This window comes from Galeopterus variegatus, unplaced genomic scaffold (assembly GCF_000696425.1).
Source record: "Galeopterus variegatus unplaced genomic scaffold, G_variegatus-3.0.2 Scaffold177, whole genome shotgun sequence".
NCBI classification, from domain to species: Eukaryota; Metazoa; Chordata; class Mammalia; order Dermoptera; family Cynocephalidae; genus Galeopterus; species Galeopterus variegatus.
The window spans coordinates 665,018-681,589 of record NW_007726288.1 but is presented as its reverse complement, the minus strand read 5'-3'; the positions used below and the strand labels follow the sequence as shown (position 1 = coordinate 681,589).

At 34.6% G+C, this 16,572-nt stretch overlaps 1 protein-coding gene across 1 annotated transcript in view; it reads left to right on the top strand.

Moving 5' to 3' along the window:
- Positions 1–16,572, top strand: part of GLCCI1 (glucocorticoid induced transcript 1) — an 89,445-nt gene that overhangs the window by 21,500 nt on the left and 51,373 nt on the right. The window contains exon 3 of the mRNA XM_008563878.1: positions 7,177–7,328. Within this exon, the coding sequence (XP_008562100.1) occupies positions 7,177–7,328 (152 nt within the window). The remainder of the gene's footprint in view (positions 1–7,176; positions 7,329–16,572) is intronic.

Below are 16,572 nucleotides of genomic sequence, written 5' to 3'. Positions count from 1 at the left end.
GTGGGGGGGGTATGTTGGGGTGCACACAGCCGTGTGGTAAAGAAAAAAAAAAAAAAAAAAAAAAAAAAAAAAAAAAAAAAAAAAAAAATTCACGTTTCTTAGTCTCACCTCCTGAGAGTCTCACATCATTGGTTTGAAATTGGGCCCAGAAATCAGCGTCTTTTTAAAAAGTTTTTTTGGCAGCTGACCAGTACAGGGATTGAACCCTAGATCTTTGTGTTATCAGCACTATGCTCTAACCAACTGAGCTAACCAGCCAGCCCATAAATCAGCATTTTTAACAAGTGTTCCACACTTTGAGAGACATTGCTTTAGAACCTCAGTGGTTCCCAGACCTGATGATGCATCTGAATCTGTCTAGTTTGCTTTAAAAAATTATTTAGGGCCGGCCCAGTGGCGCACTGCTACAGTGCGCCGCTGGGGAGTGCGGTGGCGCTCCCGCCGAGGGTTCGGATCCCACATACAGACCGGCCGCTCACTGGCTGAGCGAGGTGCGGGCGCAATACCGAGGGTTGTGATCCCGTTGCCGGTCCCAGTCCGGTGCGGGTGCGACACTGAGGGTTGCGATCCGTTGCCGGTCACGAAAAAAGACAAAAAGGGAAAAAAAAAAAGATTATTTATTCCTGGTCCCACCCTATAACTACTTAATCAGAATCTCTGGGAGTGGAGGCCCAGCACCGTGCATTTTTAACAAGCTGCCTGGTGTTCCTTATACAGAAAACCACATCTCAGGATCCCATCCCTGAGATTCATTACTTAGTCCACCTGTTAGTTGCCTGAGGGCCTTGTGCATTTATGTTCTAGGATCTCCCAATGTCTAGCTCTGGGTGAAATATTAGACAAGATGTTTTTGTTACTCCTCAGACATGCCTAGACGTTGACATTGTAGTGGCTAAAAAGCATTGCCAAATTTTTAATACATTCTTTAACATTTTTCTTATCAATACTAGGTAATTTACACATACTTATGTACACATATACGAGGGACTTTTAAAAGTTCATGGAAAAGATTCATATTACCTTTTAACTGTTTTTTCCACGAACTTTTTGAAGTACCCTTGTATATTTGCTGTGTTGACTGTTGTGGGATAAAACGTTTTCACATACTTTAAGAAGTTCAGTCCAGTTGAATGAATTCATTCAAGACAATGTTTTAATATATGTTTGCTTTGATACTATTGGCCAGTATTATTAATATGATTTTTTTTATATAAAAGATAGTTTATTCTGCATAGTAAAGAACTGGAAGAAATGGTTTTAGTACTTAGTTATCTTAAGTATTTTGTAGAACTGTACAGCTTTTCACAATTAGGATTATTTACAGTTGTTTTCAATGATGGATTTTGAATAAAGTAAGAAGCATTTGATTTTTGGTGGTGTTATAACAATTAAGCTACATGGAGTTACAGTCCTTACATGGTAGTTGAAGGAACTATTTCAAAGGTTTAAATAAATTGTTATTTGAATGCTTTCTCTAAGTTTAGATAATATTTGTGTAATTAATGTTAATGGAAAGCTTTGGCTTAAAAATCATGAATTGATTAAGAGCTAAACACAGAGAACTGATAATTTGTATTTGCTTATGCAGATTGAATGTAGGATAACAAGGTGGAGTGAGTCAAAGTCCAAGAAAAGAATGTGAGCACTTTATTGTATGTGTTGGTTTACGTTATAGTACTCAAAAATATTACACCCTCTTGACCACTTGGTAAATGTAGTTTGGAGGGTGTGGCGGTTTGTATTGTATTATCCTGTAGCTAAAGCTCTTAAAGTTTCTAACATTCTCTAACTTTATTTTTTAGCTTTATTTTTTAACTTTTTAATTTCTCTAATTCCACTTAACTTGGTTAACTTTTTCCTGGAGATGAACATTTTAAGATTTTCAGACTCACTAATTCATCAATCTTAAATAATTGCCACTAAAGTAAAAATTGTTGGGAACAAATTAATTAACTTGATATCATATTACATTGCTCTGGCAGTTAGATTTTAAGCATTTTTTTTTCTTGTTTAGAACAGTGCCTGGTTTACTATTCAGATCCAGAGTTATCTGATGTGGTTTCTTATTTTTCAAACTATGTTACTATCATTATTTTAAAGTTGAATTTCCAATTGGCTGCTAGAGAGCAAGACTTATTTTATATAGTCCTCAGTAGGTACCTCAGAGGAGTCCTGGACCTACTAACTGCTACAGCCATGTGGGTCTCTATTTGGGGATAAGAGAGGAGGGAAAGTACAACCTGTAAGTGAATGTAATGGGGAGCACTTTTTAGAGACCTCTGCTATGAATGGTCATTTTCAGGTAATGGCAGTCATGATAGTACTGGGATGTGAAAAAGGATCATCTGTTTTATAATAGGTGTGATTTTTTTTTTTTAACCATCGTATTTTATTGCTGAATTTATATAGTTTTCTGTATTTTACCTCAAATATTTAAGTGGGGAAGGTGTTAGCAACAGGACTGTTAAGTGACATGGCAGGACTCTTCCTGCTTCTTGGACGTTCCCTTGGTGAATTTATAGAACATCATTCTTACTATCTGTGGCCTAGTTTATTTTTTCACTTGGTTGCCTTCCTATTCTTCATTGGCGTATATGTGCCATACATGTAGTGCTTTATAATTTAATTATACAATATCATATCTCCCCTAACCAAAGTGTAAACACGTTGTGGACAGAAGAGTCTGAAACTTTTGCAGATCCCCTTGGTGCGTAGAATAGTGCTTTTCATACAGTAGACATTCAGCAAGTTTTGTTTAGTGATAGTTAACTGATTTTGCCACTTATGAAGTACTATTTTCCTGCTCTATGTTTAGTTTAAGTAATGATAGGTGTTTGTTTAATTGACTTGCTTTCATGCTTTACACATCTGGTTGAACATTTATTTTAGCAATTTTATTAAGTTATTCAAGCTATTATAACTTAATCCAAAGATTGTTTGACTACACTAAATGTATGTTCTGGTTCATAAGGAATCTTCTTGTTTGATTTACTTAAGTTGAGGTGATTGTGTATTAATTAGTAGAAAAATATTGTGCTCACTGAATTCAAAACTTAATGTATATTGTAACCACATCTGTAATAATAAAACAAGAAACTATTGTGTGTATAAATAATGCAAAAACATGTTGATTTTCCTTATCTACTGAATTGTAAAGTCTGAATTGGTGGGAGATAATACCACAAATCCAATAAATAAAATGGGGGCATCAAGGCTTAGGTGTTGAGGCAGTCAAAAACCTAACTTATTGGCATGACAGTTTAGATAATATGAACAAGTCAACTTGCAGAAATAGAATTCACTATTTATGATAAATATTTTGATAAGTCTAAGGCCCTCATGGTATTTAATAAATAGGATTATTATGGCTAATTATATCTTGGAAGAGTACTATCATTGTCAACTTTTAAACCTATTCAGAATTTTTACCCTTCAAATAATTTACGTGGAAGTTAGTTAACTATTCCATATCTTTGAAATTTTCCTGATGTAAGAAGATGGTGAGAATTTTAAGCATGTTTGAAATATAGCGTTTCAAGTATATGCTCGTATTTGCGTTGCTTACTTTAATTTTTTTTTTTAACAATGACTGGTAGAGTGAATTTTATTCAAAGATATGAACACTGTGCTGTCCTAACTTATTCTTTCTAAGACATTTTAGGTTTTATTCCTGTTGGTGATGTGTGGTGCTTGTCTTCACATTCTTATGCAGTTAGGGATTAGGATTATAGCCACAGAATTAGACAGAGCTAATTGGCTAATCTGAAGATTGAATTTAGCCCTATATTTCAGGTACCTTATCCCAGTGGTCTTCACCTTGAAGTAAGGTCACTCATTGAGGTACAGGCAGAAAATATAATTTCTCTATTTAAATTTTTTTAAATAAATTTTTATTGTGTATGTTTTATTTTTTATATATATATATATGTGTATATATATATATATATACATACATACATACATATATATATATATATATATATAACAGTTATATCATACATATCCAGTTTATAAATAAATAAATTCAGATGTTGCTGCATACCTACATATTTACCTAAGTAATAGGAATACTTAATCAAAATAACTTGACCATATTCTAACAAAGTAACTAAGAATAGAGAGTGGACACTAAAGGGAGAGCATGTGATTGTTTTAAAGTAATGAACAATGATTAAAAATGCAATAAAAATAAAATTGGTAAATTTAGATTATATTTTTCAGATCAAGGGGCTCATTTACAGATTGTTCATGTATTTAACTCGTTATAAAACATAAAAATGGTCTCTATTGTTTACCAAATTAAGAGGAATTTTAATGGCTAAGTAGTTTACATTCAACTTTTCAAATAGTTTGGAGTTTAAGTATAGGCACAAATTTTTCACATATTATGGCTTTTCATTTTCTGGTTATAGTAAACCTTTATGCAGCCTTCTTTTATGTAATGGTCATCTTCTATAAATGTTGGCTCTGTCTTTCAAGTGACAATTTTTTTTGCCTTTTGTTTTTTCTTAGTGGAAGGAATGTGAAGTAACTTTCTAAAATTTTAAACAGATCATTACAAATCAGATTATGAGGGGCATGTTAATTTTCTATTTCCTAAAGTTGCTAAGATTAATATGTGTTGCTTTTGTAACCAAGAAAAATATTTAAAAGAATTAATGGAAGCAACTTCTAGTAATAGAATTATCTTCCATACTACCTGTGATGGGCTGAGAAGGTAAGAAGAAAGGAGAAGAAACAATTAGAGAAGCAGAAAACAAGCAGCAAGGGAGCATTACAAAGTAGGAAAAAAAAGTTGCACAACAAGTTAAATCAAACTTATTATAACAATAAATATAAGTGGTATAAACTCACCTTTTACAACAAGACTTACTGCAAAGCTTTTTACAAAAAGCATAATTACATACTGTATAAAAGAGGTGTGCTTAAAACAAAGTGATTCAAAGAACTTGAAAACAAAAGGTTAGGCATACTTAGGCAAATTATAAGAGAAAGAAAGCAGAAGGGCATTATGTTCAGTTTGAAACAGCTTAAAAGTAAAAAGTAATAGGACAGATTATAATGATGATGCAGACAAGCCATAATGGTGATGTCAAGAATCTATATGTACCAAATTACACAGAACTAAAATATAAATGTAAAGAAATTGTAAAGATAAAGATAATTTTTAGAACTCAGAAGTTTAGAGATTTTAGAATTCTAAGTCTGTGAAGATTAAGCTGATAATTATATTATTCCTGTATTCTATATTTTAATTCAGTTGATATACAGGAGAAAGGAACTATATATATTCTTTAAAAAATGTATCTTCTCCATGACTCATGAAATCTTTAAAAAAATCTATTGTATTTTTTAGTTGCAAAGAAAATTTCAGGTAATTCCAGAGAGTAGAAATAGGTCACACTAAGATTCTTTGCCTTCAGTGCAATAAAATAAGAGCTAAATAATAAAGATAAGGAGGAAATTTGATAATTTTCAAATCTTTTCTAACAACTCTTTGGTCAAAGAAGAGATCAAAACTGCAGTTATAAGATATTATCTAGGTAATATGATAGCATTAGAATATACTGCATTTTTTGTTTTTCTGATAAACTAAATGTGTATTTTGATTTAAGGAAGTTAGTTAAAGGATGGCATTCAATAACAAATGTTTTTTGACCCTCTGAAAAATGTGCAAGGAACTGTGATGTGAGACGTAACTAAGACTGTGAGCCTTGGGAACTTGTAATTCACTGGACTTTATTATAGAATGTACATTTAGTAGTAAATTATTTGGGTTGGATATATGGAAAATACTCTATGCAGTTGACCCTTAACATGGGTTTAAATTGCGTGGGTCCACTTATATGTGGACTTTTTTTAGTAAAAATATTGGAAAATTTTTGTTTAGGTGTGTTATGAATGCATGACATACCTAACCAAGCAGTTAAGTAGTCTACGTAACAGTAGGCTGTTAGTAAGCTATTAGGCTGAAGTAGTAGTTAAGTAGTTAAGTTTTGGGGGAATGAAGAGTTATATGTGGATTTTTGACTGTGCAGAGGGTTGGTACCCCTAATCCCTGCATTGTTCAAGGATCAACTATAGTTTCTTTGTATGCTTGGTGTTCAGTGTGATAGTTCTAATTTTCAGTAGAGATATTTATTGTACCCACATGGGGAGGAGAAGTGATTGAATTGTGTAGAATGTTTGGAGATCTTGGTTCCTTTTTATTTCTGTCCCCTATTAGCAGCTTTATTTCATTGTATAATTCAATTGTATTCCTTTATGCTTCAGAGTCTTCATCTATAAATGAAGAATTTGAATTAAAATGTAAATTTCTTTATACATGTTATTTTTGTGCAGTATTCTTAATTGAATACTTAATGAACATCAATTCGTTTTCAGTCTGTAGGGATTGAACTTATGCTGTGGTGGGGACAAGCTTAAGGTGCACCTTAAGAAGGCAGAGGAGGGTGAGGTGATCTTAGAAAAGGAAGGAGAGGGAAGGGCACTAGGGAAGCTTTCACAGAGGCAGTGTGACACCTGAGCCGGTCTCGAGATGAATAAGAGTTTGACAAGTGAATAAGGAAGGAGAACATTCTAGGGTCAGACAGTAGAATGTGCAGAGGCAGAGAGGGTGCATTTTATATTTTGAAAAATGCAAGTCATTTTTGTGACACTTAGCATGGGCTTATGGAAGAGTGGAAGATATAAAGTATTGAGGTGTATGGAAACCAAATTGTAAAAGCTTTTTATGTCATACTAAATAATATGGGCTGTAAGTTAAAGGCAGTGACTAACCATGGAAATATTTTTTAGCAGGGGTGGGGGATGGTGTTCTAAGATTTAGTTGATATGGGTGCAGAGAGAGCAGTTAGAAAACTGGCAGTTCAGGTGAGACATGATGGAGTCCTAAGTCATGGCAGTGGAAATGATATGTAGATTTTATTACAGGTCCCTAAAATGGATGGGCTTCGTAGGATTTGTGAAAGCCCTGAAAGTGTAAGATTTAATATATGAATGTATTTTCCTTGGGAGAGAGTCTGTAAATTTCATCAGATCATAAAACAGGGCTATCAGGGTAAATATGTATTGTAGGGAAAATTGACAAGAATGACATCATATAAACTGTGAAATTTAAATCGTTTAAAAAATTGCTTTATTTGCTAACAAATTTTTTTTTCCCACTTTTTATAGTGGACAGGCCAAAATCTCAGCAAATTCGAACCTGTAGTACGATAAGGCGAACTTCCTCTTTGGATACGATAACAGGACCTTACCTCACAGGACAGTGGCCACGGGATCCTCATGTTCACTATCCTTCATGCATGAAAGATAAAGCTACTCAGGTAAAATAAGCAATCAAAATCAGCTTTATTACCCTGCAGTTCTTCTGTTTTAATAAATAAAGAAAATGTAATGTAATAAGATTTTCCCCAAAATGAAATATATTCAACCAAAGAAGAAATTCATTGCTTTAAATAAACTCTGTAATAATTGGTTTTTGTCATCTGGTTTTAGAGGTTTTTAAATGATTTAATACTTAATAAATAGCACATCAGTGTATATTACATGATTTTAGAGACTTAGTTGTAGTTTTAAGAATTGCTTTCTAGGAGAAATTAAAACAATGACTAGTAACCATATTAGAAAATACAAATTTTTTTTTTTTTTTTTCGTGTCCGGCAACGGATCACAACCCTCAGTGTCGCGCCCGTACCGGACCGGGACCGGCACGGGATCGCAACCCTCGGCGTTGCTCCCGCACCTCGCTCAGCCAGTGAGCGGGAACCGGTCTGTATGTGGGATCCGAACCCTCAGCGGGAGCGCCGCCGCGCTTCCCAAGTGGCGCACTGTAACAGTGTGCCACCGGGCTGGCCCCAGAAAATACAAATATTTTTGAAGGAAACTTTGCACACTTCTTGAAAGTAATTTATAAAGTAATAACATGTGGCTAAAAAAATTTATGTTGAAGGATGGATTTATTTTTTTCTGTTTAAAGCCAATACTAAAAACCTTGAGGGAGAAATAGAAAATATACTGTTTTTCATACTTTCCCTATTTGTGGAAGGATCCTCAAGCTTTTGATTTGAAAAGCTTTTCTTTGCATGTCAGAAAAAAAATCTGAAAGCATCTTTATTCTTTATTCTGAGCCTAAACACCATTCTCTTTCTACCCTACACTCTATCCTTTACTTTGAGGTGGTTTTATACATATGCTTGGACCCCTCAGTCCTCACATTCAAGTTCTATTCATACCCCCTCAGGAAGTGAGACCCAGGGAATAGGTCCTTGTTGATCGTGGAAGCTACACTCACTGTTGTTAGGGCAGAGAATCCCTGGCTATAGCTTACCCGGACCATAGTCTGTGGCAAGGCATGGGCTCATTGTGTGCACGTCCTTTGTCCCAAGGTCTCCTCACTCTTTGCGGAGTGGCATGTCTGAAAGAGGGCCAGAGCTGTTTCCCCTAAATCTTGAGGATAGGAACTTGTCTTGTCTAGTTCTGGATGTAGGTCATTTATTGGAGAAAGTTAACGTTGAAAGGAAGGCAAAATATAGGCCTTAGAACCTGAGGCTTAGAGAAGATAAGTAATTTATACATGGTAACATAGCTAGTTAAATATGAAGAAATTTGAACCCAGATCTGACTGATTCCAAAGCTTTTTCTTTTTCTCCAGTTCCCTACTGCCTCTCACAGCAACCACCAGTGCACATACCACTTAACCTAGTGCTTGTCTCACAAGCATAAGAATTGGTCTTGCCCCCAAACATCTGTTAGCTTAACTAAAGGTACAGTATGAGATGGTTTTTATGACCACATCCATTCCTCCTGGATTAACTCTTGAACTCTTGGGGAGGGAAGAAGTAGTTTTTGTTTATTTGGTGAGTGTTGGTGAAAAGGAAGTGGTATACTGAGCTTGCTACAGATATTAAACACCTGAGCTGTCTAGCTTTGGAGGAAGGTGTCTCTAGTATCTTCTTCCTTTTGTATTTCCATGTTTCCACTACCTTAAGTGTTGAAGGCTAGAAATAAAGTTTTTAATATTGTTTAGTATATTCATATTTGGGCCTTTGAAAAGAAGTAGCATATGTTGTGAAAAGATTGTGGACTTGGGAGACAGATCTTGTATTCACATCAAGGCCCACTATGAGGAAACTTTCTGAGATGATAGAAATGTTGTGTATCTTTTCAAAATAATTGATTAATTTTAAATGACAAGCAAAAATTGTATATATTGTGTACAACATGTTTTGATGTATGAACACATTGTGAAATGACTAAATCAAGCTATTTAACATATATATTGCCTCACCTATCATTTTTTTTGAGGTGAGGACACTTAAAATCTACTCTCTTAGTGATTTCGTAATATACATTGTGTTATTATTAACTATAATCACAATGATGTACTATACCTTGAAGCTATTCCTCCTGTCTAACTGAAATTTTGTGTTCTTTGATCAACATCTCCCCAATCCCCTCCCCCCAGCCTCTGGTCCAGTTTACTCTATTTCTATGAGTTAAATGTTGTATAGCTTGATAAGAGTTTTGGTTTATGTGGGTGAGTACATTTATCAGAATTTATCCAAGTGTGCACTTGTGCATTTTACTCTATAACTTTTAACTTTAAAAATACAGAATATAAACAAAAAACAGGTACTGAACTTTGAGATGTTTAGGGGTGAAGTATACTGCTGTCTGCAACTTACTTTGAAGTGAATCAAAAGTAAGATTGATTGATGGGTAGATTTGTGATAAAGCAAATACAAGGGTACTTCAAAAAGTCTGTGGAAGGGCCGGCCCGGTGGCGCACTGGAGAGTGCGCCGCTTGGGAGCGCAGCGGCGCTCCCACCGAGGGTTCAGATCCCATGTGGAGACCGGTTCCCGCTCACTGGCTGAGCGCGGTGCGGGCGCAACACCGAGGGTTGCGATCCCGTTACTGGTCAGTAAAGACAAAAAGACAAAAAAAAAAAAAGTCTGTGGAAAGATTCATATTATCTTTTAATTCTATTTTTCTATTTTATCTTTGGAGTACCCTTGGATAGCAAAATGTTATATATAGAATCTAAGCTTTGGCTTTATGGGTATTCACTGAGCAGTTTTTAAAAACCTGTTCTGTTTGAAATTTTTCTTAAAATGTTAAAGAAAAGTCATGGCCTACTGAATTAACTGCTGTGTGACCCAGGCTTCAGTTTCCTTTTCTCTAAATTGAAGCTAATAATACCCAATTTACACATTCACACATTTATCCTGAGGATTAAAAGATACAACTTCACATTTTTAAGGCCACTGAAGAAATGGATCATTGCCAGCTTATTAGAAGTAATCTGTTTATTTTAGTAGAAAGAAAAAATAAAAAACGTGTGTGGAATTTAATATTACTTTCTTGCTTTAGCTTTGCAGATAAAATCTTTTTTTAAACAAAAATTTATTACCTACTCTTAAAATTGACCTTGTGGTTAAGGTTACTGTATCAGATAGTTACAGTTCCTCAGTAGTATCATAGTCTGAATTCTGTGTTTGAGTGTGTTTTTAAATGCAAAAGTAATACGTATTCTTTGTAAAGAGGTCAGACAGTAAAAATAGTATGTATGGCTATAATCAAAGGTGTTTCCTTCCACCTCCTAGGTATTGCAGCCATCAGGTCTGTTCACAAATACTGGCATTCTCTCTTGGCACATGGTGAGGCTTATATTTGTCTGTGACTTGAAGTTAAGTGTGGCCATGAGACTTTCTTTGGGAAGAAGCTTTAAAGAGATGGTGCATTCCCTCTGACAAGGGGAAGTAACATTGTTCATTCCTATACTGTCCATCTGGGTCACTGAGTGACAATGACAAGCATATCCCTTTTACTGACTCATGCATGTAATATGGGCAAGAAATTAACCTTTGTAGTTTTAAGCCATTGGAATTGGGAGGTTGAGTGGTTATTATCATAATCTAGTCTCTACTGATTAATATGCAAAACTTTAACAAATTTTTGTTGGCCTTTTGCAGCATAGTATATTATTTTTCTTAATTAAAAACTTTCAAAAGATTCAATGTGGACATAGAATTCGTATCAAAATAGAATGAAAGAAAAAAACTGAATATTTTAAGCAGTTTTTTTTTCCTCCAGAGTTTTGTCATATGCTTAATTTTCTTTCTTAAGCTTATTGAACCTTTTTTAAAAACAAAGTCTTTTTTTTTTTTTTTTTGTCTTTTTGTCTTTTTTACTGACCAGTAACAGGATCGCAACCCTCGGTGTTGCGCCCGCACCGCGCTCAGCCAGTGAGCAGGAACCGGTCTCCACATGGGATCCGAACCCTCGGCGGGAGTGCCACCGCAGTCCCAAGTGGCGCACTCTCCAGTGCGCCACCGGGCCGGCCCTAAAAACAAAGTCTTAATAGTTTATTGTCCTTGCTATTTGTTCAGTGTCCCCCCAAACTCATTGAAGCTTAATCCTTACTGATAAACTGTTGAGGGTGGGAAATCCTATTATGATATTTGAAAGGGTGGGACCTTGAAAAAGTAATTAGATTGTGAGGACCATTGATGGATTAATCCATTGATGGTTTAATAGTGGTCATGGGCATGGCTCTGATGGCTTTAGAAGGAGATTCAGTCAAGAGGTTAGTCTCTCAGTGCTGCCATCCACCATGTGAGACTACATTGCTGTGTAGAGTCATTACCAACTAGTTCCTCACCAGATGTGTTCCCTGGACTTTGGACTTCCCAGCCTTTGAAACTGTAAGAAGTAAATATTGTTTCAATATAAGTTACCTGTTTCAGGTATTTTGTTATAAGCAACAGAAATGGACTAGTACAGTCCTGTTACAACTTTCTTTGAGTTCTACAGAACTTAATCTCTTTTTATCTGGTATAATTAGAAGGAATTTTCTCTGTGAGTAGTCCATCCAAAGCAGCTCCTGGAACAGGCTATTACTACCTCAGCCTCAATAAGTTGCCATTTCTGAAATGTTGATTAAACTAGAAAACTTGATGGTGTTTACTCTACTAAAGCTGATTCCAATTTTGGATAAATACCCAGAAGAAGAACTGCTGGATCATAGGGTAATTCTATGTTTAAATTTTTGAGGAACCACCATACTGTTTTCCCCAGTGGCTGTATTATTTTACTTTCCATCAGCAATGAACAAGTTCTCTACATCCTTGCCAACAATTGTTGTTTTCTGCTTTTTAAAAAAATAATAGCCATCCTAATTGTTGAGAAGTAATACCTTAATGTGGTTTCAATTTGCATTTCTTAAATGATTAGTGATATTGAGCATCTTTTCATGTTTTGGCCATCTGTATATCTTCTTTGGAGAAAGGTCTATTTATGCCCTTTGCCCATTTTTGAATTGGGTTGTTTTGTTGTTGTTGTTGTTGAGTTTTAGGAGTTCTTTATATTTTCTGGATATTAATCTCATTAGATATATGATTTGCAAATATTTTCTTTTGTTCTGTGGGTTGTCTTTTCACTCTTTTGATAGTGTCCTAATTTTTAATTTTGATAAAGTTCAGTTTATCTGTTTTTCCTTTCATTGCCTGTGCTTTTGGTAGCATGTTCAAGAAATCATTGCTGAGTCCAATGTCATGACGATTTCTTCTAAAATTTTTGTAGTTTTAACTTTTAAGTTTAGGTCTTTGATACATTTGAGTTAATTTTTGTGTATGGTATAAGATAAGGGCTCAACTTCATTCTTTTGGATGTGGATATCCAGTTTTCTCAGCACCATTTGTTGAAAAGTCTGTCCTTTTCCACTGAATGTCCTTTGACACCCTTGTCAAAAATCAAAATTGACCATATATGTGAGTGTTTATTTCTGGGCTCTCTATTTTCTATTCCATTGGTCTGTATCTGTGGCTTTTTGCATTATGCTGTAATTGAGAAGAATTTTCCCCATTCAAAGTTAAAATTTTTTTAAACCATGTTTTCTTCTAGTACTTGTATGTTTAATTTTTTATATTTTTATCTTTATTTCTGGAGTTTATTTTGATGGAAGGAAAGATATGAGATCTAGCTTTATTTACTTATGTTTCCAAGTGGCTAACCAGTTGATGAATAGTTTATTTTTTCCCTACTGATTTGAGATGTCACTCTTGTCATATAATAAATCGCCATTCTTATTTGGGTCTCTTTCTGGACTCTCTCTGTTACATGCCATTAATGTCTTTTTGTGCCTGCTTAACACTGAAAGATTTTAACTTTTGTTGCTTGGTAATTCATTTTAATAGCTCGTATGGCTAGTCTTACATATTTCATTTTCTTGGTTAACTTTAGAACATTTTGTCAGATTTCTCTTAGAAAGTTTTATATTGCAATAATTATTAATTTAAGTATAATTGTCAACTTTACCATATTGAGTCTTATTCAATAAAGGGTATGTCTTTTTATTTATTCAATTATTTTGTCCTTCATTACATTTTAAAGCTTTCTTCTTGTAGGATCAACACAGTTCTTGTTAAACTTATACTTAAGTATTTTGTCTTTTTTGGTTGCTGTTGTGATTAGGATCTTTGTTTACTTTCTAATTTGTTTATGTGACATTTTTAATTTGAATTTTCTTGTTTCTAGTAATTTTTCAGGTAATTCTCTCTCGTTTTGCAGATATATGATCATACAAATAGCAATTCTGCCTCCTTTCCATATATCCCTTGTAAAGTCCTCTCTTGGAATTGCATTTGTTAATGCTCCCAGGACCATGTAACGTAATGGTTATGGTAGTGAATGCCTTGTCCTTGTCCTTGACTCTAATGGTAATGCATCTAGTTTACTCACTGGACACGATATACTGACTTTTGCTATGAGGCATGTGTGCTTTGAATATATCAAGAACACGTGCTTATTTTACTAATAGTTTTTCTTGTTTTAATCAGGAGTGATTCAATGCCATTTCATCATTGAATATGTTGTTCTGACTCATCCTATAATATGGTGAATTTCTTTAATCGATTACCTAATATTTGGTCTGTGCATGTGTTTCTGGATAGCATGGTATTAATTTATGGAGGATTTTTAAAAATATATGGTGGCAAATGAAGTGTTTGTTAACATATGACATTTGTTTAATGTTCAGAAACAAGGTCTGAAATTTTTTCTTTTTCATGATGTAATCCATAGGTTAGTGTTATTCTTGCTTCATAAAAAGGTTTCTGCAAGATTTCCTTCCTCTGTGCTTCTAGCATGGTGGGAAGAGCATCTGAGTTATCTGTCACGTGGGTCTGAAAGAATTTTACCTATGAAACTTAACTAACCTAGTATGTTTTTGGCTTGTTGCTCTATAAAAAATCTCAATTTCTTTCATGGCTCTTGATCTCTTTTGGTTGATGTCAGAGAGGGACTTCAAAACTTGTATTTTTTGAAGGTTGAGAGATGAGATGGTTAGATCTTAAATGACATTCATACTTATGCTTCCCTTTCTCCAGGTAATGTTATTTTTGGTATTTTGTTTAAAATTAGTTTTCATAATTTAAACTATAAAACATTGGAAATGCCAGAAATAGCATTGTAATTTATTTTTCTTATTCTCATTAGGCTTTAGTAGGGAGTTTTATGATCCTATCTCTATGCCAGCATCTTTCCGTAGAAATCTGTTTATTTTTATTTATTTTTTAAGAAACATCTGGAATAAGTACTTAGCATCTGGCTTTAGCCAACATCTGATAAAGTCAACTAACTCTGACCTAAAATATATAAATTCTTTGATATCAAAATTATATTAAAATATCTACCCTTTCCCCTCCATTCCTAAAAGAAGCTTGGTTGGAGAGGACTTTAATCAAAGAAATAGATGATGTACCTCAAATAGTAGTAGATATAAAAAAGAACTTTCAGTTTACCACTCTGATCAGAAACTCATTTCCTGACCAAAAGTCACACTTGATAGAGCTGTTTAGGTTTCCTGTGCCCTTGTTGAAGAGTTTGCTGTTGAAATTTAAGAAGCAGTAGTTGCTGAAACATTTTGGGACATGGGGGATTCTTCATGAAATGGAAGCAAGTCTGAATGTTTGCCTATTTTAGCCTCTTAGATTGCATTCTAAGGACCCAAATTGTGTGTGCATATTTTTTTAAAGTTTTATTGAGATATAATTCACATACCATACAATTCACCCGTTTAAAGTAATACAATTCAGTGATTTTTTTTGTAAATTCAGAGAGTTGTGTAACCATCACCACAGTCAATTTTAGAACATTTTCATTACCCCCTAAAGAAACTCCATTTGCATTAGCAGTCAGTCCTCATTTCACCTCACAACTCCCCTCACCTCTAGCCCTAGGCAACCACTAATACCTACTTTCTGTCTTTAAATATCAAAGAGGCATATATGAAAATGTAGGATTAAACATTCACAGAAATCATGAGGAGGATGATGGACTTGCACAGATTGTGAAATTAAGTATTCAAGCTACTTTTACCTAAATTCCCAAAGAAGGGGAAGCTCTGAGTTACATCTGTGTTAAAAGTAAATGACACCCTTAATGTTAGACCAAGTACAACATTACCAGCTGTAGATCACCCTTGAGAAATTTGCTTTAAAGAGCCTGTAAGAGGAGTTCTTAAACTACGTTTGTTGACCCAGGGCATCCACATGATTCCAGAGAAAATCTCAAAAGTTCTATACTGAGAAGTCCTTCAGATAATCATGAAAGCTGATCAATTCTGGACTTGCTGGATAATTATTGGTAGTTTCTTCATCATCCTTTCATAACGACTCTTCCATTAAATTACTTGTCCAGAAAAGGAAAGAGTTATACAGAACAGAGTTCTACAGTCTAGGAGCTGAAAACTATTTCTCCCATAATGCTGGCCTGCCCAGATCAAACCATTTATCATGGCAAACTTCTCCTCTGTCCCTAATTCTCAAAGGCTGGTCATGGCTAAAGGCAGCCACCCAAAGTGTGAATAGGAAGTTGATGATCAAGGTCACCATCAAGGCATGGATATACTATGTTGAAGGATCCCAAAATTTCATGGAGGTTTAATCTAACTATCACAATTTAGAATGTCAGAGGCCAGAAAAAATCTATGCCAAGTGAGGGAGACTTCCTTTCACAAATACTTATTTTAATGGAGCTGGTCCCTAACTGGCTGTTGAGTAAATGCATAAGGATTAATTTCTATATAAGATCACCTTTACTTTTTTTTCCCTCTTTCAACCAGCATTTAATTAGGAGACAGAGGATTGTAGAATCCTGGAGTTGAACAGTTCACAACAAAGTAGTCATGTTCCTGGTTTCAGGGAGTAATGTTTTTGGTTGATAAAGGAATATACTCACCTGCATTGATGAAAAAATTTAATCCATGGCTAAAATATTTAATATTTTATTCATCAGTTTTAAATAACTGTCTCTAAAATTACCAGAAACTCAAAATTCTACTTAGTTTTTAATAGGTAATGTGTTCATTGGTCAAAAGTAAAAGTTACATATTGAAGGGCCTTCCCTGTACTCCTGTTACCCACATACTCAGTTTCCCTCCCTTTACTGGAAACATTTAACTGGTAACAAAATTAACCTGTTTTTCTTCATCACTTTCCCATATCTTTGACCCTAAGCTAGCTCTAGGTAAAATTGTGAAATAGATCATATTTATTTGGAATAACCCT